The sequence below is a fragment of the Neopsephotus bourkii genome, unplaced genomic scaffold (genome assembly GCF_033783945.1).
Source record: "Neopsephotus bourkii isolate Nb327-2 ecotype Australia unplaced genomic scaffold, CSIRO-AGI_Nbou_v1 NB_196, whole genome shotgun sequence".
Lineage (NCBI taxonomy): Eukaryota > Metazoa > Chordata > Aves > Psittaciformes > Psittacidae > Neopsephotus > Neopsephotus bourkii.
In genome coordinates, this window is record NW_026900709.1 from 12,865,731 (window position 1) to 12,886,492 (window position 20,762).

Sequence of the window (20,762 nt, forward strand, 5' to 3'; positions counted from 1 at the left end):
GTCTAGCAGATGTATTAAGAGCAGGAATTACAACATTGCTTTCTTGGGTTTCTTGCTGTTGTTCGGACTGTACAGGGAATGCATTGCCAGCTTTCCTAGATATTGAGACACCCCATTTCATATGTACTTCAATGCCTCTTCTTTTAAGATGTGGTGTAAATTGTCTAAAGCCAGGAAAAGAGTATAAACATTTGGTTCCAAAATCTGGTACTAAAGGACCTTTTGCCTTTCTTGGAGAGGCAAATTTTCTCACTCTGACACCTTCGGAGTGTTTGGGGATGTTTGCTGACTGGACTACAAGGCTGCTTTTCATTCCAGTAGGAAAAAAAGATGCAGGGTAACTTTGCAGGATGCTTTTTGAAAGAAATGATTGCTTCCTTCGCAGATACTGACAAGGTTTGGTGATGGGTGCTTTTGTCACCTGATCTGAAAGGCTTCTGTACATTATAGACCAGAAGATTAATGAACTAATTAGTCTTCTGAAGCTGTTTCTTGGAAATGCAGATGCTGTAGACAAAAAGAATCCAGCAATTTCACTAATACTAATGGAGAATGTCTGATCAATTAAATCTTCTGTCCTGGCCAAGTCAGGAAAGGGGCAGCAAAATTCAGTATTTATGAAATCAGGAATAGGAAAGGGCTCTGTGAAAGCTTCAGAACAAGCAGGTTTTATCCTCAAAAGATTTACTCCTTTTACTAACAACTTTTGACACCAAATTAATACAGGGTTTAGAATTCCAGAAACTACGGTGAACTTCATCCAAATTTAAGAGGGAGAAAGAAGTCTTACAGTTAATTAGAACTCTGCAAATTTTGTCAAAGTTGTCATTTGTTGTGAGAGAAATTTGAATTGGTATCCCTCACCGTTGGCGAAACTACTGGCGATTCTCAATGCCCTCTCATTCTTTAGACTTGCAATATAAAAAGTATGTATAGCCCTCTAAACATTTTGTGTAATTTACCTTCCAGTTGATAATTTAACTCCCTAAATGAGCATTGTGAAAATGTATTATGCTATTAGTTTTAATTCTGCATCATGCAAGAAATAATGGATCTAGGCAAAATAACAAAATGTTTAATTTTGTTAGTAAGGATTTGTCTGAATCCTTTCCGTGAGGCCATACCTCTTTTACCTTCCCCATCCCTTGCTCCCCTTCATCCTACACATATGGTTTCTTTTCTGGAACTTGAAGTCTCTTTGGTTTCTTTTCTTTGGTGGTTTATCTCCCGTGTCTATTTTGTTCATTTGTCAGATGGACACTGCATACAGTTCATGGGTTTCTTAGTTACAAGTCCATATGAACAGTCTAGATCTTCTAGATAACTGACTTTGTGTCCTAAGAAGTCTACAGACACTGCTGAATTAATTGTAGCCAGGAATCTTTTTTCAAAGGAAGATAAAAAGAGACCAAGAAGAAGAGTCGCATTCTGATTCCAAACCGAATTTGTGGTCTCATGCAAAATGCAGTGTTAATGAACTTGGAATGTGTGGGTTTGCCGTGTTCTTTAAATCACAGCTCAAAAATCCAGTGTTATCAGTCTTGTCTAGTTGGTTTCTGGATCTCCATCCTTTGGTTCATTAAGATTTGAGAACCAAGCAGTGGAGTAGCATCAGCTAAAATACTGGGATGGTGATATGATTCAGTATGCATCCAGATAATCTAAGAGGCAATCTGAGAGAACAGAAATGATGCAGTGGGAGAGGCAGTCAATATTCCAGAATACCAGAGACAGAGGCATTCTCCAAGTATGTTTTGATCCTGAAATTACAAACCAAGATGTTCAGATGGTTCAAAAATGTACTCTTAGTATCATGGTAGTAAATAATTAACATAAGATACTGTTTTTACTGTAGTATGTAATTCAGAATGCTGTTGTTTTGTTTGTCATCATATAAAATGATTCATTACATGTTTGGTTTGTTTTTTTCAGTTTGACCCTAGCAGAGTATCATGAACAGGAAGAAATTTTCAAGCTTCGATTAGGACATCTCAAAAAGGTATGTATATGGTCTCCCGTGCCCCAAACCATAAAAACTAGTACTGTCAGGAGGGGGCTTGTTGAGAGCTGACTTACTAGAAAACATAACACTAAAAGTGCTGTACAATTTTATGCCTAATAATGGCTTTACTTCCTTATTCATTTGTTTGGAGGGGTTTTTTAATGCAACTTGCCATAAGCACTGGGAGTGCAGGGGAGTAGTTGTGAGTCCATCCAGTGCAACACTGTACTGATTCCTTGAATCCTTCTAACAGTGGGAATAGCGATGATGCCACCAATACTGTTCTTGTTTTAGAACAGAGGAAGTAGAGTTAGTCAAGTTGATACATGGGCTTTTTATGTTAGTTTTTTACCTTTAAAAAGCTCCAGTTTACAAAACATTGCATTTCTGAATGAATATCAAATTTTGGTCATCTACAGCATTCATTTCAGTTTTATCAGTTAGAGATACAATTTTCCTACTACTATGGAAAATCTTTTCTCTCTATCTTAAATTATTTTTGGAGTCTGGTATTTTACTCCAGTTTTTTACTTTTGGGAAAAAAAAAAAGCCAACAACAAACCAATATTTTTTTTTCTTGAAGCCCGTCATTCTAATAAATATTTGTAATGAGATAATTATGATATTAAGAAACTTCAAGTAAAGCTTTGAGTTATAACCTGTGAAAATGAATGACAGTTGAAGCAGACAGAAATATCTCAAGTGTGAAAGAAAAGTACCTTTACCTGTTGAGCAGTAGTTCTAGAGGTGTTCAGTCAAAAAAGTTCATAGTGTTTTTCCCCTTGAAATATTGCAAGAGTCTGTTCAGGCCTGTATAAGTCACCTGTTATAAATCTACTGTAATAAACTGAACTGGGTCCCTTTGGAACACTGCTGTTTTTAAAAAATATGACAAGAAAGTACATGAATCTGTGGTAGGGAGTCTGCATATAAAGTTTTTGGCACTAGTGAAGTAGACTGCCCACATGGTTCTTCATGGCTAATGCTTTAGAAATAGCACTAGATCCACAGGAAGTTCTGTGGGTTTTCTTCCACGCTTTAACTTTTTGGAAGTCTAATGGAAATGACATATGAAGGAAGCTGTTACAAAGTTGTTGAATTTTCTTTTCACTTTAAGCATCAGTGCTCGGGTACTCTGTATAGATGGAACTTGACTAAATGCAGAGAAGAAACAAATGTTATTTCTTAGCAAATCATGCTTGAATATATCTGAAAATAATAATTAAATTTTTTTCATTTTAATTCTTATGTGCAATACAGATTTTGTCATTAACTAAGAAAAACGATTTTGTGATCTTCTTTTTATATGGCTATATTTCTTCCCTAGTGCTTTTTTTGCTGGTTACATTATTTTTCTTCTTTCCCTCTGCATATGCTGTTTTGCGGTCTGCTCCTCTTCCTTTTCACTTTCCAGATGCTTTCCTGGTGCTCTTATTTTTGGTGCCCTGTACATGCTGCCACCACCAGTTTTCTTTTCCTTCTGCTCCCCAGGAAATTCTTTTCCAGCTAGCAGCTTTGGTCCTGGAGAGAGGCTCTTGTTTTCTCACTTCCTTTTATATAGCAGTGACCTGAGGCAGCTAAGCTGGTTCATTCTTGCTTAAAGGTATTCACAGCCTGAGTGTCCTAAATAACAGCTGGAAACAATGCAACCAGCCAGTTCTCTTTGGACTAACATTGGCCTATGAACCACATTTTGAGAACCACTGAATTGCATAATATATGAACAAAAAAGCCCGAAAGAGGCATAACTGATGGATTTTTTTGTCAGCCTTTGGGAAGAACATAGGCAATTGTGTGTGTATAAGTGTGTGGCCTTTTGTGGGGGTAGAAGGGCTAGGAGTCTTTAGAAAGAAGCTATTGGGTTATGAGGAACTGCATATCATTTCAGGGTATTTAACAGGGAACTCTTAAGAGGATAAATTTAAATAAATAAAAAAAAGAGTTTAGTATTCTATGAACTGGGAGGGGAGAAGCTTGACATTATATATGAGGAGAAACAAATGGTCCACACAGCTCTACTGGCAGATTAGTGTTACGTAGTCCTGCTTTTAAATTACTAGGAATTTATTTTTCTTTTTTTGAATAGAGATTCATCTAATGTCTTGGTTTGGGATAGCAGTTTTTTTCCTTAGCTTATGGGGAGGGATTCAGGATATCCACTGGAATGAACTGGTCCAGACTTCTCAACTCATTGGAAATCTGGTTATTTAATCTGTGGTTTAGATTTTATAAATACAGTTGTTTCAGGATGTAGTTTTATGATATACAGTGTTTGAAAATACCAGCTTTATAGTATTTTCTCTCCCCTGTGATGACTTCTGCCCCCAGCCCTTTTTGTTATGACTTGCTGACCTGTTGCTTTTACCAGTACCACCAGGTTGTGCAGTCACGGTATAAGCTGGAGAACCAGTCTAGCTTCTTTCAGAAACTAAATATGTATCTTTTTTCAAGGCTTTAAAAAACAAAAAAAGGATTAGTTTTTCAGTTTGGTTCACCATTTGGCTGTACAAGAGGCTGTGTCAAAATAACAAGAGATGATGTGGGGCACTCCTTCCGCTGGCACTGCTACTAAAAAATACGTATCAGGTGCCAGACATCTTTTTCCCTTTTCAGCTAGAATAATTCCATAAATACGAGCTGTCTGGTATGGGCTACTTTTGTCTCCACTTTATGCAAACTTTCAAGTGCTAGAAGTACTAACTGAAATCAGCAGAACCCTTTCTTCAGTGTTTTTCGATGAATGTACATATTCCACTTTGAGTATAGATACATAGGTTTCCATAAACTAAGCATCATGAATTCTTTACTTTCTTAGAGAATCTGAATAAACAACTGTTTCAGTGTTCTCTAATATGTAACATAAACATGAGATAATTTTAAGTGCTGAAATTAGTAGGGAATGTGCTCATACCTGACATGCTGCTTACGAAATTGCACTCAAAATCTTAGGCAGTACACATTCTGAATTTGTAATTTTAATAAGATATGAATGGAAAAATCGTAAATTAGCTTGTTTTTGGTGTGTTGTATCAACATCTTAAGAATGTTTCTGCTGTAATGACTTACACTTTCATTCCTTTTTTCTTTATTTGCACTTCAGCCTCAAAATATTTCAAGTCTTTTCTTAATTCATCAGTTTGTACAAAACCTGTAACTGCATGTATCTCAGTTTTTTCTTTGTACATCAGTTTTAGACTGCTTCCCAGATAATTTCTCTCCTTGGCTGAAATACAAAACCCAGCTGCCTCTCATTTCAAATGGCACCCCTACCGTGCAGAACAAAACGGTGAACATCCCGTTACCTGTGGGTTCATGGACAGAAAGGTTCCAAGAAACAGGCTTTTGCCTTATCTTTCTGAATTTTTCTGGCTTTAAGAGAAAAGCAGTGCTTTCTTCTAGTTCAGCAGGGTTTTGTAATGTAATGTTCCTCCATCACCGCTAGTATTGATGCAGGGGTAAAAATATCCTTTTCAAATGGGGAGTAAATGAGCTTTTATATTTCATTCTTTTCATTTGCAGGAGGAAGCTGAAATACAAGCAGAACTTGAACGTTTGGAAAGAGTTAGGAATCTTCACATAAGAGAGCTGAAAAGAATAAATAATGAAGATAACTCACAGTAAGAGACTTGCTGTCTTAATTTTGAATGTCTATTTTTATAATAATGCTCCAGAATCACATTTTACCTACAGAGGATAGGGTTGTTCATGATTTTAACTTTGGTTCTCTTTTCGATTTTGACTTTTAAAAATAATTACTTATAATTTGGTAAACTTATTAATGGTTTTAACAAATATGCATAAAGTTATACATACACAGCTTACAGTGCAGGAGAGCTAAAACTTCTTAGACCATGTTACTAAGCTAAAAAGAATACTTGTAACTGAACTTAATGCAGTTAGTTTAGCTGACAATAATGCAAGAGAATGGTGGGGGAGGTTTGCACCAGTAGTGACTTTGTGATGCAGTTAAAATCACGTTTGGTTTTACTGCACTGTGATTTCATTTCTACTAGGTACTTGTACATATAAAAGACATGTTAAACATTACTTTGTACTTCAGCTTGCATAGCAATATACCATAAAGTTAAATTGTTGTTTAACATTAGCGATTACTATGTAGATTTGAAAGTAATAATTATATAACCTAAAAAAAAATCATCTGTTTTCTGTAATGGCAAATACAAGCACTAATACCAGCACTTCAGGCTGAAGGGAACTGGTTCTGCTTATCCCTGACTGCTTATGCCCTTGCCTTGTTTCCTTTCACATGCCTGCAATGGCATTTCTTTACTGAACAGATACTGGAAATTGATCCAAGTTGAAACCAGCTCCTATGGTTTCGTTTTCTGGATTAATTTTAACTCCAGATCAATTTCCAGGTCCAGTTCTTTGCCCCAGTGGCAAAAATGCTTATATTGCAATGAGGAGAGAGGGTAGTGCAAGGGTAGTATGAGAAGCTGGGGGAAGGAGATGATGGGACTGGGTTTCTTTCTTTCTGCACTACTGTTTATGAAACAGTAACCTTAAGACTATAGGATTTTAATTAATTTTTACTTCTTAGATGCAATAGAATTACACCTACATCAAGACTTTTAAACATGAAAGCAACAAGATGTGAACTTGTGCTTAACTGTTTTACTGGTTTCCATACCTACTCTGCAGGAACACAGAGAAGTTTTGTTCCTTTGTGGCCACAGTGGTAATTGGTGGCTAAATTGGTGTTGTGTTTTGGATACAAAAAATAATGGCGTGATTCTTAGAATTCAATGGCAGAATATTTTCTTTTAAAAATAAATTGCCTCCAGCAAATAAACAAGCAGCTCTTTGCAGGTTAAATGATAACTTTTTTAATTCTCAGTGTTTGCATTAGAAGAGTTTTGTTTTGTTTTTTTTAAAGGAATACTTGAGCATGAAGGAATAAATGGCACAGAAAAATGACAGGCTTTGACTGTAAATAGCGTGTATGTGGGGCAAAGAATGTCTAAATTACACTCCCAGTTGAAAACAGAATTACAAGGCCTGGGCAAGCAGAATACCACAGCTTCACTGCTCATTTTCTGCAGTCAACATTGACACATTTTATGGTGCAGAACTAAAAATTTTAAACATGTTTTTGTAGGAGTTCAAACTTCTGTTATTTACCAAGTGGCTAAGCTGCAGCTTACATTCATAATACAGAAGACAGACCCGATGGAGAAGTAATTTAGATCTATAGCCTCTGCTGTCTTTCCTAACGTGTCTTGGCAACTGGCCATTTGATAAGGGACAGGGCTCTGAAGTGAAGCAGCTGTTCAGTTGTAACTCAGATCCTCTTGGGTTTTCAGCTTCCAGCTGTGGTACAAAGCTGAGCCCTCCTTCCTGTTCTAGCAGTGTTCACCTCTGTGTCCCTCTACCCACGGGTGACCTCCCCAAGTGTTCCAGATATAAAGCAGGCTGCAAACTTGGCTTTGGAGTTCCAGCCTTGACAGTGAAAAGTATGAAGTATTGCCCAGTTCAGAGATGGGTAAACTTGTATATCTGCATGTGTTTTTTACAATTGCACTACAATGAACAGGAAGAGTGAGAGTGCAGGTTAGGGCTTCCCTGTCTGGGTTTAGGGCCCACGTGATGCTGGCACTACCTGCAAGATGTAAGTTCTAAGCCATGGAGAGCCACAGAGTAACAAAAGCATCAATGGAGAGGGAAGGTGATGAGTTTCACAAAAATGGCCTCACTAGAGGCATATGTTTAGTAGAAGGACTAAGAAAATGTGAATCTAAATTTGAGTGTGGTTTTAAAAGAATTGAGCTACTGGTCAAGGATGCTTTTGATTAGAGTATGAGCAGATATTCAGTCCTTTGGTGTGTTTCCCCCATCTTGCTGTTGTTAACTACTTTGTGTTACATGGAATCCATTTTGTTAAAAAGGGGCAGGTGGATACAACAGGTCACTCACATTTCATGTGAAATTGGAAGTATCCTCCTTGTCTGTTCCAAAAGGCTGAAGTCTGAGACTTCTGTAAACTTTGGTACAACAAAGAGAGAACCCTTCTATCAGATGTTTAAATTTAAGTTTTTTTTCCTTACCTTCATAGAAATGGAGAAAAATAACAAAAAAGCTTGGCAGAATTGACTGTTTTGATGATGGTATTGTGATGTTATTTGTACACTAAATAGTCAAAAGTCACTGAAATTGGCCAGTTGTACAGTTGTGCCATAAGGTTACACATTGTTCAGCATATTATATATAACATACATATATTGCTAGTAAAAAGAAAGCTCTATCTGAGTAGTGATACCAAGAGATTTACATTTTAAACTCTATTTGTATACCTTACATAGAATAATTTTTTTTTTTCTTTCGAGGTTTAAAGATCACCCCACGTTGAATGAACGGTATTTGTTACTCCACTTACTTGGCCGAGGTGGCTTCAGTGAAGTATACAAGGTAGAGTGTGTTGGGTCTGCTAAACCTAATGTTTGAACCAAGTACGTTTGTACATTCAGTTTTTGGGAGAGGCAAAGGATCCAAATAGGCAGAATGATTGCACTGTGGTACCCTCTTTAAGCACCGGTTGAGCAAACTCTGATTAACCCATGGAGGGAGGTAGCATTACAATAGACTTATCAATAGACCTGTCAGTTACATGCCACTTTTTTTCCTCTCTTTATTTGGTGTTATTTTTATCGTCTTTGGTTATCATTTTCCCGTATTTGTGGATTTCTTTTTTAGGCTTTTGATCTGTATGAACAAAGATACGCTGCTGTGAAGATTCACCAGCTTAACAAAAGCTGGAGAGATGAAAAGAAAGAAAACTACCACAAGTAAATATTAATGACTTACGCTTCGTATGTTAAACTGAATAGCATTTTATTGATTGTAGAAGGTTAATGTATCCATTTTCTTTTAGACATGCCTGCAGAGAGTATAGAATACACAAAGAACTGGATCACCCCCGGATAGTTAAACTATATGACTACTTCTCCCTGGATACAGATACGTAAGTACATAAAATCATACATTTTCCAGAAGCTGGCAAGGATTTTAGTACTGTATATTAGATAAACAGAAATGAAGAGTATTTGAAGAAAAGTAGCATGTTCTTGCTTTCAGCCAAAGTGTTTAGTCCTTAAGGGGACTTTAAAAAAAAACCCCACACTAGTTGCAGACACTAGTCTTAGCTGACTATTGCAGGCCTTCTATAAAGTGATGAAAACACTGTTTTGCAACACATGTCCTGAGGGTGAAGGGGGTATGCAGTGCTGTAATGTTTTTGGGCAGGGCAAGGGCTGCTGCATCTTAAAAAAAGTAAATGGCGTCAGGAGTGTTACTAGCCTAAGCTAGCAGTATGGTCACTGGGCTGCATCTCTTTGCATGAAATTGTGTTGCATCTTAAGGAAGTGATTTTTCTATTGAGAAACATGCCTACATAAGTTGGGGTTTTATTAACTTAACCTCTCATCAGTATGGGTGCATTTTATCTTCTGGTGCGTATGAATGTTCTGATTGATGTTAGTTTTCATAAAGCAGCAGTTACACCGTGTGTTCTACTAACAGTTTCATTCATATAGTTTAATATTCAGGCAGCCATTCTTAAACTTCACAGTATCAAACTAGGTTGTCTCTGTTTCTGATTGTGCAGTTTGATACATTATTTAATTTTGTCTCTGAATTCTACCCTAGGTTTTGCACGGTGTTAGAATACTGTGAAGGCAATGACTTGGATTTCTATCTCAAGCAACATAAACTGATGTCAGAGAAGGAAGCTAGGTCCATTGTAATGCAAATAGTAAATGCACTACGGTATCTCAATGAGATCAAGCCCCCTATTATACACTATGATCTTAAACCAGGTAAATGAGGAATGTTACAATTGAAAGTGTAATTATTCTTTTATCCTTTTGTTTGTAATTCATGTCTGAACATACCAAAGTATCTTCTGTATGTCAGCCTTACTGTAAACAGCCTTTCTTTCTAGCTTTATTGCCAAAATAATCTGTCTTTCCTTTGAAAAAGTATTTGCTGTAACTTTTCTACTTTGTATTATTTTGATTCAAATTTATAGGAAAAAAAGGCATACAGCAGCATATAGATGCATACATTGGTATTTAGTAATATAAGCAGGTAATATCATTAGTTGGCTCTCCTGTCTGATCATTGCGGAATGCTGATGTGTAAATAATTTTTCCTTCACATGTTTCTTAGTCTGTAAAGGATTTAAATAGGTAATCAGTCACTATCAGCATCTCAGTGTAATCACTTCAAAGCAGAACTTTACGGAAGTTTTCTTTACAATGAATAACAAGCATTGTCATAAGTGATGTATTCTGTTTTGATTCCATGGCCTTTGATTTACCACCTTACATGAGAGATGCTTGTATTCTTCATGTACTTTAATCTGCTACACTTCTAAGTGTGGTGTTTGTAATGTAACTCTTAATGCCGGCCTGTTTGCTTCCTGCTATGTAATAAATTAGGTTCATGCAGATTTCTCTCACATTATTTAATTGTACAGAATGTATTCTTAGTCTTGTAAATCTGAACTTCATCAGATAACTTTTATATCAAGAAATTTTACTTTACCACAACTAACCAATTTCTTGGCACAGTTTTGTGGCACATGCAAGCCCTGAAACCTGTAGTGTAGGATTCGTTCTGGGTAGAAAAATACAAAAACTTCATTGTAACTGGTATCCTGCTATGTATGTTTTTGTGTTTCCTCACTACATTTTGGTGTTTCACTGTCCAGCCAGCCCCCAGCTGAGGGAGCCATTTCAGATGATGTTGATAACCTAGAGAGTTCCCGAGACTGCAGTGAAATGTGTCAGTCAAGTTACTCTAGATTCAGGGGTATAAAGATGATGTAAAGTTGTCCCTTACCTTCATGAAGTTAGATATTCCTGAAAATTTAATGTGGTTGTGAAAATAAAGCATTCTGTTAGCTTTTTTGAGGTAATTATTTTTTTTTTCCCCTTCCTGGATAGGTAATATCCTTCTTGTAGATGGAACAGCGTGTGGAGAAATAAAAATTACTGATTTTGGCCTCTCCAAAATAATGGATGATGATAGCTACGGTGTGGATGGAATGGATTTAACTTCACAGGGAGCAGGAACTTACTGGTAATACCTGGTTCGATTTTGCTGTTCATGTTTCATAAATGCTCTCTTACCAAGCCAATTTGGAGAGAGAGCTAGCATTACAAATATTAAAATGGATGACAGTCAAGACTTTTGTGCAGTACTGTGAATGTTGATATTCACAAATGTTAGAATGGTAACATAACAAGATAAGAGAGTGTGAGAGTGTGTTGTTTATTTTTTATATATATATATAAATGTGGAGAAGATCACTATGATTTAGCAACATGGTTTCCCTGAAGAAGCAGGTGTTTAATCTTTGGCTGCAGGTGGTTGAAGATGTTTGACAGAGCTATGATGATTAAGTGTGGGTGCTTAGGCCTTGGAGATCTTAGAGCAGGTAATGTCCTTAGGACAAGGGAGTATTCACTCTTCCATCCTAAAGGTTAATGACAGCTCAGCAGCTGTGATTTGTTTTCTGTGTGCACTTGCTTGCTTGTCCAAAAAAACTAAAGTTTTAGAGCTATCTAGAGAACAGGAATGACAGTAAGCTTACAGAAAAACTGTTTCTAGAATTTGCTTTCTAAAGATGCAGATCCTTCATGGCACAGCAGCTTTCAGCTGCCATTGGTAGCTGTGTCAGCTTATATTGGCCAGGTTACTATTTGTGAGTTCATTTATTCTTACTCTCCTCGTTCTTACTGTCCTCATTCTGCCTGTAGCAAGGTCAGAGTCAGGAGCTGAAACCTAACTAAACAGAGAAGCCAGTGTTGTTCCCATTTGCTCTGCAACTTTTCCTCTATTTGGAAGTTGCACGTAATAAAGTTTTTTCCTTTTCCTTTGGATTTTTTAGAAAAGCAAGCACACATACTCTTGCACAAGTGCAATGTGCATATGCTGTGGGAAGATGATTATTCAAGTTGAAGCATTTTAGAAGTGTTAGGCTTTTGTTACTCTTTTTAATACTTCACCTATATAAAGACCAATTTATTGTGCCAATGTATGTAAAAAAGTTTCAGCCTTTGGATTTCATTTAAAATGCCACAGGCATTAGTGGTGCTGTAAACTAAGACATCAAAAATGGTCTGTGACCATTATGGGTTCATGAGGAATCTCTGTATTACTAAATCATAATTTCTCTGAGCCCAAAATCTTCTTTAAGAAAGGAAATATTTTGAATGAGATTGAGGTGGGGGATGAGTCTCTTTAGAGCATATTGCACAAACTGCCGGCACCATAGTCCTGGAAGGGATTTCCTCAGTCACTGGATCCGATACCTGGCTTTCCAGATAGTCAAGTCACATAATCTCTTTTGTAAATTTAAAGACGTTTGTATTAAATTTAGTTAGTGTTTTGTCCCCAGTAATCTGATTTGAAGTGTGTTCTGTAACCTCAGTTCTCTGATCATTAGAAACCTAATCCTCTCATTTACAGACTGTGTTTATTTGTGGCCAGTTTATACTTGTTTGTTCCTGTGCCAACACTGTCCTTCCTGAACCAGGTTGTTTCCCTTCCTCATACTTTCCTCTTGATGTTTTTCTAGCCTTCAATATTTTTCCCTGAATTTTGTAGGCTCTCCTATTCTTCAGATTATTTTAGTAGCTTTCTTTGCACTTGCATCTGTTTAAGATCATTTTTCTTGATTGTTGTAATCAGAATTGTACATGAGTATTCCAGATGAGTTTTTTGTGATACTGTGTGAAATTCATATTTATGTTGCATTCTTATCTTATATTACTCCTTATTCTCATTTCTACAAATACTTCTTCAAAATTTCTTTAAAAGCCCTATATACTGTTGATCAAAGAATGTCTGGTCTGTAGATACTCTAATCACTTTCATGCCTTTCTTGATTTTAGATGTTACAGTCAATAATACATGTCTGCCCCCACATTGATATGCTTGGGAGGTTTTGTTTAAGGAGGTTCCATTTCACCAGTTCTTTTGTAATTCAGGAGTGCCGCAGGAACTCCCACAACTTTCAGCTCTTTAAGTATGGCTTCCTGCAGATTATACAAATGGAAATACCAATCACCTTTGTCTACAATATACACCTCTGTTTAATGTCATTGTTCTTACTAAAAACTTAGATAAAAGGGTCTTTAAGTCATATCTATATTATCTTTGATTCCTAACCAGGCCTTGCAGTAAAATGCTGTATATGTCTTTTATCTTTTCTTGCTCTGATAGATGGAGACAGTTCATATTTAACCTAGGATTCCAATTAAAACAAAACAAAGAAAGGTGATAATTAGTGATTTAGGTAGAGAATATTTTGTGCTTCTGTGAAATGGACCCTCTATTTGACTGACTATACAAAAAGCTGTCATGTCAGTTTTGATGGCTGTGCAAAGTGTTGGAATGTGGATCATAAGGGAGCTGTACAGTCGTCAAAAGATCAGAGATGTGTATGTGAGGTGTTTGCATAATCTGTTATTTGAGGAAGTTCCAGTGATGCCATACATCTACTTGCAGACATTGAGATGCATATTTTATTTTCCAGGTACCTGCCTCCGGAGTGTTTTGTAGTTGGCAAGGAGCCGCCAAAGATCTCTAATAAGGTTGATGTATGGTCAGTTGGAGTAATCTTTTTTCAATGCCTTTATGGTAGAAAGGTAAGGAAACCTTTCTTTGAAAATCAGAGGTTTAGTGTAAATGCCTGTTACCAGTAGAATGTGAATTGTACTCACAAAGATGTAAATCTGCATGGAAAATTACTTGTATACTTTTTGGTGGTGTGCACTGATACCGCAAGAAATGTAGCAGACCTTGACTGAAACTTTTTATTTACAGAATGGCTAGCAGTTTGTATTAACACTTCAGCAACTTACTACAGCATAAATATTTATGAAATCAAAGTAGTTGGATAACTCTCATGAAGCAAATAATGTGCTTATTTTTCAGCCATTTGGCCACAATCAATCGCAGCAAGATATCTTACAAGAAAATACAATATTAAAAGCCACAGAAGTTCAGTTTCCTGTTAAACCTGTTGTAAGCAATGAAGCCAAGGTAACTTTTCATATGATCTCTGAGTAACAGTTAAAACATTCATCATAAAGGATTCTGCTGTAAAATCACTGTTATGAATGCTATGGGACATAGTAACTAAACATTTAGGAAAACATAATTGAGAACTAGTATTTTTATGTTTTTATTTAGGAAAACTTAATCTGGGACTTCTCAAAATCATGTACTTCAAAGTGAGCCTATATATATTCCAGAAATTTGCAAGTGGTTTTAAAGTAGGCCGCCTCAAAAATTGTCTGCTTTGCTTTTTCCCAGAGGGTCTTAGTGTCTCACTCAAGCTGTCTCACTACACATTCTTGTGAAATACTGATGCAAACAGCAACAAGCTCTCTCTGAAAATAGTGAATGTTATTCTCTTCAGCTTTACTGGCTTGAAGAACTATTTGACTGCCAAATACCTGGAGTACATGGCTGCTAACACTCTTCCCCTTGGAAGGTTGTAGTATGTGTGTGTTAACTGAAAGCTGAGATTAGAAATGTAAATTTTTAAGGTTAAGAACCTTATAAAACACGTTGATGCCATAAAGGCGTAGATGGCAGTTTCCTGAAAAGTGTTATTTTGAAACATCTCTAGTATCATGCTCATCTCTCTCATCTCTGTAGACTAGTTGAAACAGATTACGGTGGTTTCCCAAATGATTGTTGCTGAGAGCATCCGTAACACAAACCCAGTTCTATGAATAAGGACAAAAACATATAAGTTACTTGTTTGTAAAAGTGTCCCAATTTTTGAAAAATGTATTCATGGCCAAATGCGGAAGAGATGCACTCACTGAAAAATAAAAAAACGCTAAGATGATAGAACTCCTGTTCAAATTTCAGCAACTAATTAAACATACTTAGATTTGGGACACAAGCTGAAAAAATGCTAGGAATGTTAAGGTCTAGCTTCTAAAGATTTAAAGGAAAGACAACCTGTTTCTAGAGGCTGGAACCTCCCAAGAAAATAAGTCTTTTGGGTACATAAACCCGCTGTTAGAATTTGTGGTACTTTTCCATCAGTTATAATATCTAGAAGTAATGTTAGTGAGGTTCATAAGGTTATGGATATTTGGTGAAGAATTATAGTCCTTTTGATAGAATTTTCTGGTTGCTTTTTTTTTTGTTTTCACCCCCATTTGGAAAAATCGTCTTCCTTGAATGCATTTGAGAAATACACATCATATAACTTGATAACATTGCATGTTAACAGTTTATATCCCTGTCTTTTAACTTCATGTCTCTTTGTCATTAGTTCTTTTTATTTAATGTTAGGAAAGAGTAGACAGACAAGAGTAGCCAGTGGAGGACTGGGAAATTTTATTTTACGTTCCCCATGTTCTGTTTGTTTGAAAGACTAAAATAAACTTTCAGTATTCTTCACTCTTACTAACATTGTCACGATAGCTGTAAGAGAGAGAAATTATTCTCCAGTGGAAATGCTGTAAAACAATTTCAGACTAACTTGTAAATTCAGACCATTTATGATGACTCTGTAGAATCCAAATTGTCTTTCAGATTTATAGGCCTGGCACTTGGAAAAGAACAGCTTGTAAACTGAGATTCTGATTTGGAAAACATGGAGATGAAATAAATATGGAACCTGAAATGACATTGTTAGTTTGCTTCCAGACTGTAACTGTCCTTTGATCCTCCTTACTTTTTCCTTTTTTGTGCAGTGTTCTCCTTCTCATTGCAGTAATGTGTCTACAGTGCCACAGAAGCCTGCAGTCTTTTACAAACATTTTAGACACAAACTTACTCTGAGGATCTTGCAAACAACTCTTAACAATTCATTTGTTGTGAAGGATTTATTGAGAAGAATTTGGTTAAAATCCATAATGTCCATGAACATCTGAATATATATTGGCAGATGTGCATATTTTTATTTTATGCCTTGTTCATGCTGGATATATAAATGATAGAAGTAGATTCTCGCAGGATTCTTTGGGGCTTGCATCACAGATTTTTTCCTTTAATCTCCAGTTTTTAATTGGAGAAAAGAACAAACAGCTGAACAGATTTATCAAAGAAAAGATTTGCAGTTCTTTTAAATTAAGTCCTAAATTAAGTAATGATGTGCTTGTCAGTTCTGTAGTAATAATAAGGATTTTCTATCATTAAATGTTGAAGCCCAAGCTCTCAGGAGACCAAATGTTCTGTTTATGCTACACAAGACTTGACAGAAACTTTCAGCATAAACTGATTGGCATACATTGTATGGACCTAGATGCAGGACAACGTAGTGTCTCAAGAACAGTCCTGAAGCTAGCTACAGAATTTGTCAGTTGATTAGATATTTTTAAGCAGATGGGATTGAGTTTTTTCTGGGAAAGGAGTTCCAGCTAGGTAGTGCTTCTTAAATGGTCTGTTAGTTGTTTAATGCCAACTGAAAATGGCAACCACCATTGTGAAATTTCACTTTTTGCTTTATTCCATTGTGGTACATATGGTAATGCTTGGTTTCAAAGGTCAGCTAAAGCATTAAAATTCTGTCCCTGTATCTTCCGTGTACTCTTCATCTACTGCACAGCTGAATGGGTTTTAGAAGCTCCATGGAGCTCCTTTCTACTTTTTCAGTCCTCTTGACGTTTGCTTCTGGTTTTCACTAAGCTGTTAAGGGATAACACATGCAGAATTCTAATTGTGTGATATGCTAATATTTCACTTGTAAATGCAGTTCCTAAACATGGAAATAAATATTTTAAGTGTAATTATATGAAGCCGATTAATTTGCTGGATTTTGTGTGTTTGTTTGTTTGTTTCTTCAGTGATGTTACATTTTTTTCATGGTCTCAGTGGCAAAATGTTACACCGTCATTTGAATTGAATTAGATAGGAACGTTTGTACAGGAGGACATGCATATCTGCTTATAAGCAGATGTAATTATTTGGAATGGTACTGTAACTTTTTGTATTTCTTTCCTAGGCCTTTATCAGACGTTGTTTAGCATACCGAAAAGAGGATAGATTTGATGTCCACCAGCTGGCTAATGATCCTTATCTTCTCCCTCATATGAGGAGATCAAATTCTTCAGGAAACTTGCATATGACTGGGCTAGCAGCATCCCCTACACCACCTACTTCAAGCATTATTTCGTACTGAAATTTCTCCAACCGAGGAATGGCATTATACCTTTGTGTAGTTTCCAGATGCAGACTTGAGCTTGAAAGCAGTTGAGTGTTTTTAAACAGGACAAGTTTGATAACTGTGTTTTCAGACTGAAGTCCTCCTACATAGTGTCATTTGTATGATTGGAATGGATCATGGGCTGTGAATAAATGTACCCTTCTGAGAAATACTTTTAAACATTGAAGGATGACACTGCCTGTTACACACCAACAGGTATATTGTGTTGAAGACTGAAGAAAAGGTTTTTAGTTTTTTTCTGGGGAACATTGTAAATAATCTTTTTAATACTTAAAAGTACATTTGGTTGATACTGGAAAGTTCTAACATGAAGGGTAGTTTTTCATTATTTAAATAAAAAAGGGTAGTGAACCAATTTGAAAACAAGAAAAATTCCGTGCCTGATTATAAACTTAATAAACTGCCATCTTTCCAAGACGTTGATCTTTTGAAACCAAAGTAAGGAGTGTGAGACAGTCGAAGGTATGTTCTGTGTCGAATTCCTCAGATAAAATTGTAGTATTTTATTTGGCAACTCAGGCTTGTACCTCCAAAAATGTGGTGGTGTTTCACTGAATTTAGATTGGAAGGGTGATATGGAATTCCTGGTACTTACTTCTCAAGTAGATTGCTAATTTTGAAATCTGCTCAATTTTCTAAAAAAACCTATACTTGCTGTGGTATTGAAACTTGTGAAACTTTCCAGACTTCTGATAAAAGCAAGCAACGGTATGAAACCAAATGCAAACAGGTCATGTATAATGTTCTATGCAGGAATAATGATAAATTCCCTTCTAGCTCTATTGTAAATTGTTGTACAGATGTCACATTTTCAGTTAAATTCCAGCAACTTACTCCTGTACAAATGTTTAAAGTATGGCTTTTTCTAATTGGATATTGTATTTTTTTTAAGTCTCCCTCAAGGCGCTTTTGATTGCTGCTAAATGACGTTGCTTTTACTTTTGCGAAAGAATCAAATGACCTCCTTAAGGTGCAAGTCAACTGTACGTTATTGAGAGATTCAGAGTAAGTAATGCATTAACAATCAAGGCATGTAAACCAGATCTGTGTTGGCAATATGCAGTACAGTTCTTTAAGCCAGTTTATTGCGTTCTCGACATGCAGAACGCATTGATACTAGATGTAGAAGTTGCTCATGGTTATTCTCTATTTCTGGAAGTTCCTATCAACAAGGAAATGTTTCTTGTACAGATATTTTAAAATGTGGAACATTTTCTAACTGCCTTGTATGGTAGAAACTTACTTTTCAGAACAGTGTATCTCTCATTCACTATTCTTTTTACTATCCCATTCTTGATGCTGAATACCTATATGTAATTTTGTCCATGTTGCAGAAAAAGGAGGCTGTATTACCACCGGTTTTCATTTAGTATTGTACAGTTAAACTGTTGCTCTTGTTTCTGATGTTGCAAGCCATTTTGTTTTCATTGTATATAAAGAAACATTAACTGTCTCTTTAAGATGCTGCTGAAATTGTAGAGAATGTAGCCAAAACAGTAATAAACAATGACAGTTGAAATTTCAAGGTTTTCATTGTGTGCCTTTGCATTTCAACAAAGGTGAATCAGCTCACCATATCGCTGAGCTACACTTAGCTATTTAAAGCAGATGCTCTTCAATTACGTACAGAAGACCAATAATAATTAAAGTAACACTGGAGGTGTAAGTGAAGGATTCCATGAAACTTGAATCTGTCATAATGACGTATCTCATGATGAAGTAAGCAAAGCACTGTTTCACTGAATAGACCTCACAGAAACAACTTCAAGTATTTCAACAGGTCCTTCTAGAGTTATTTAACTGCAGAGTAAGATTAGCTCATAGAATAAAATTGGACTCAAATACTATTTCTGCCTTATATTCATCAGAGTACTGGGACTGCATCCCTTCCATCCTGCACAGTGTGAGACCAGGTCCATAGCTCAAGGGAGGAGAATGTGCCATAGCTGTAGGTTCTCATTAGATTTCATTCATTGTTTCTCTGCATGTGTCAGTATTGGAAGTTAAATTGAAGGATTTGTTATGGTTACTCCGAGTAAACGAAAGTTTGGCAATGTATTAGAGAACTAAAGTAACTACAAATCTTAACAGCTACCTAAAAACCAAGGGGCTTTATGCATTGCACTAATTATATGCAGACTTCTTTTTCCTGTTGTTTCCATCTGAGAATAGGCTGTTGTGGCTGAGTACATGGCACTTACTCCAACTTTACAAGTAGACATTTCTGAAACCTAAACCATCACTTTAAACAAAGTTTCTTGTAGAAATACACGAAGGAAAAAGAGAGTCACCATTTCCTCTTTTAAATCATAGTTGGAGGTAAAAACCTCCAATACACACAGTGATGTTTGTGTTAGCATCTTACAGTGTTGTTAATAAAAATTTCATATCCCCACATGGACTCATTCTGTGATCACAAGAAGGCATCTGAGTTAGTGTGTTTGGTGCATGGTACTCAGAAAGTTGTGCTTGGGGTAGAAGTACCCTAGAGACTGAGTCCAGATGCCCAGATTACCGCTGCTTCTGGAGCAGTGTTGATCCACACCCAGGTAATTGATGCATTGGTGGTTCAGTCTGTATTTCATGCATGTTTTACTAACTTTATTCCTTTTGTCTACCTGCTGCTAAAATCAAGAGAGCTTAGGACATCTAGTGATGGATGACACGATAAACCTCATCAGGCAGGTTTTAATGAACCTTGGAAACAGTGGGCATCCTGTACCTGAAATTCATAAATACTTCCAATTTTCTGCATTTACTGGAGGGTGCTAAAATACTACACTGCTGTATAATAAAACCCCAACCTACATATGAAACAGGTGACTGTAGGGTAAGTTCTGCCCTTTTAACTATGATTGTAGCACTGCAGGTCATTGCAGCTAGAGTGAACAATGTTTGGCTTGTTTCTGGAAAACAACCGTGTTTTGTCACGCTGTTACTTACGTTTGCATTGCAGTTGTTCAGATTTCAGTGGACATTCTTCTCCCTTAGCTGGGTCTGTGCTGGTTGGTAGGTACCGTTTTCAGGGAGGCCAGTTACTATTTTAATTCTAAAAAGTGCTTTTAACTCTCACAAGAAGAAGTGCATCTCCTTGCTGGCCAGCTGCCCAAGGGCGATTGACTGCACGCACTTCGCTATGAGCAAACCACTGCATAATTAGAGAGGCTTTCAAAAGCCCACAAAGCCGGGAGCCCTCTGTATGCAAGTCACGGGTGTGCAAGGTGCCAAGCTGCTGCTGGACCCTGCACAGAGACCAGGGGCTGCTGATGGTGGCCTAAGTAGGTGACCAGCTAAGGTGTGTTTAAAAGGAAAGCATGCCCTGGGTCTGAAGCATCCTGGGTGCTCCTGCTCCAGCTTCAACATCTTTCTGTTGAGGAAACCACAGGTCTGAGGCAGGGCCACCAGCCCTGTCTTCCCCAGCCCATCAGCTCCAGTTCTGGGAGCAGGTGCAAGTACCCAGCCACGCTGCTGCTCCAGTCCTGCTCCAGATTGCATCTCTGCTGGGGCTGAGGCTGCTCCTCGCACAGCCCCGAGGAGCTGTGG

The 20,762-nt window shown here is 36.9% G+C and overlaps 1 protein-coding gene across 1 annotated transcript in view; it reads left to right on the forward strand.

Moving 5' to 3' along the window:
• The window catches only part of TLK1 (tousled like kinase 1), a 70,120-nt gene extending 51,376 nt beyond the window's left edge, over positions 1–18,744 (forward strand). The window contains exons 12-21 of the mRNA XM_061342488.1: positions 1,933–1,999; positions 5,522–5,619; positions 8,347–8,428; positions 8,714–8,805; positions 8,892–8,981; positions 9,665–9,834; positions 10,966–11,101; positions 13,563–13,674; positions 13,964–14,071; positions 16,998–18,744. Of these exons, the coding sequence (XP_061198472.1) occupies positions 1,933–1,999; positions 5,522–5,619; positions 8,347–8,428; positions 8,714–8,805; positions 8,892–8,981; positions 9,665–9,834; positions 10,966–11,101; positions 13,563–13,674; positions 13,964–14,071; positions 16,998–17,174 (1,132 nt within the window). The 3' untranslated portion in view covers positions 17,175–18,744. The remainder of the gene's footprint in view (positions 1–1,932; positions 2,000–5,521; positions 5,620–8,346; positions 8,429–8,713; positions 8,806–8,891; positions 8,982–9,664; positions 9,835–10,965; positions 11,102–13,562; positions 13,675–13,963; positions 14,072–16,997) is intronic.
• Positions 18,745–20,762: the final 2,018 nt, after the last annotated feature.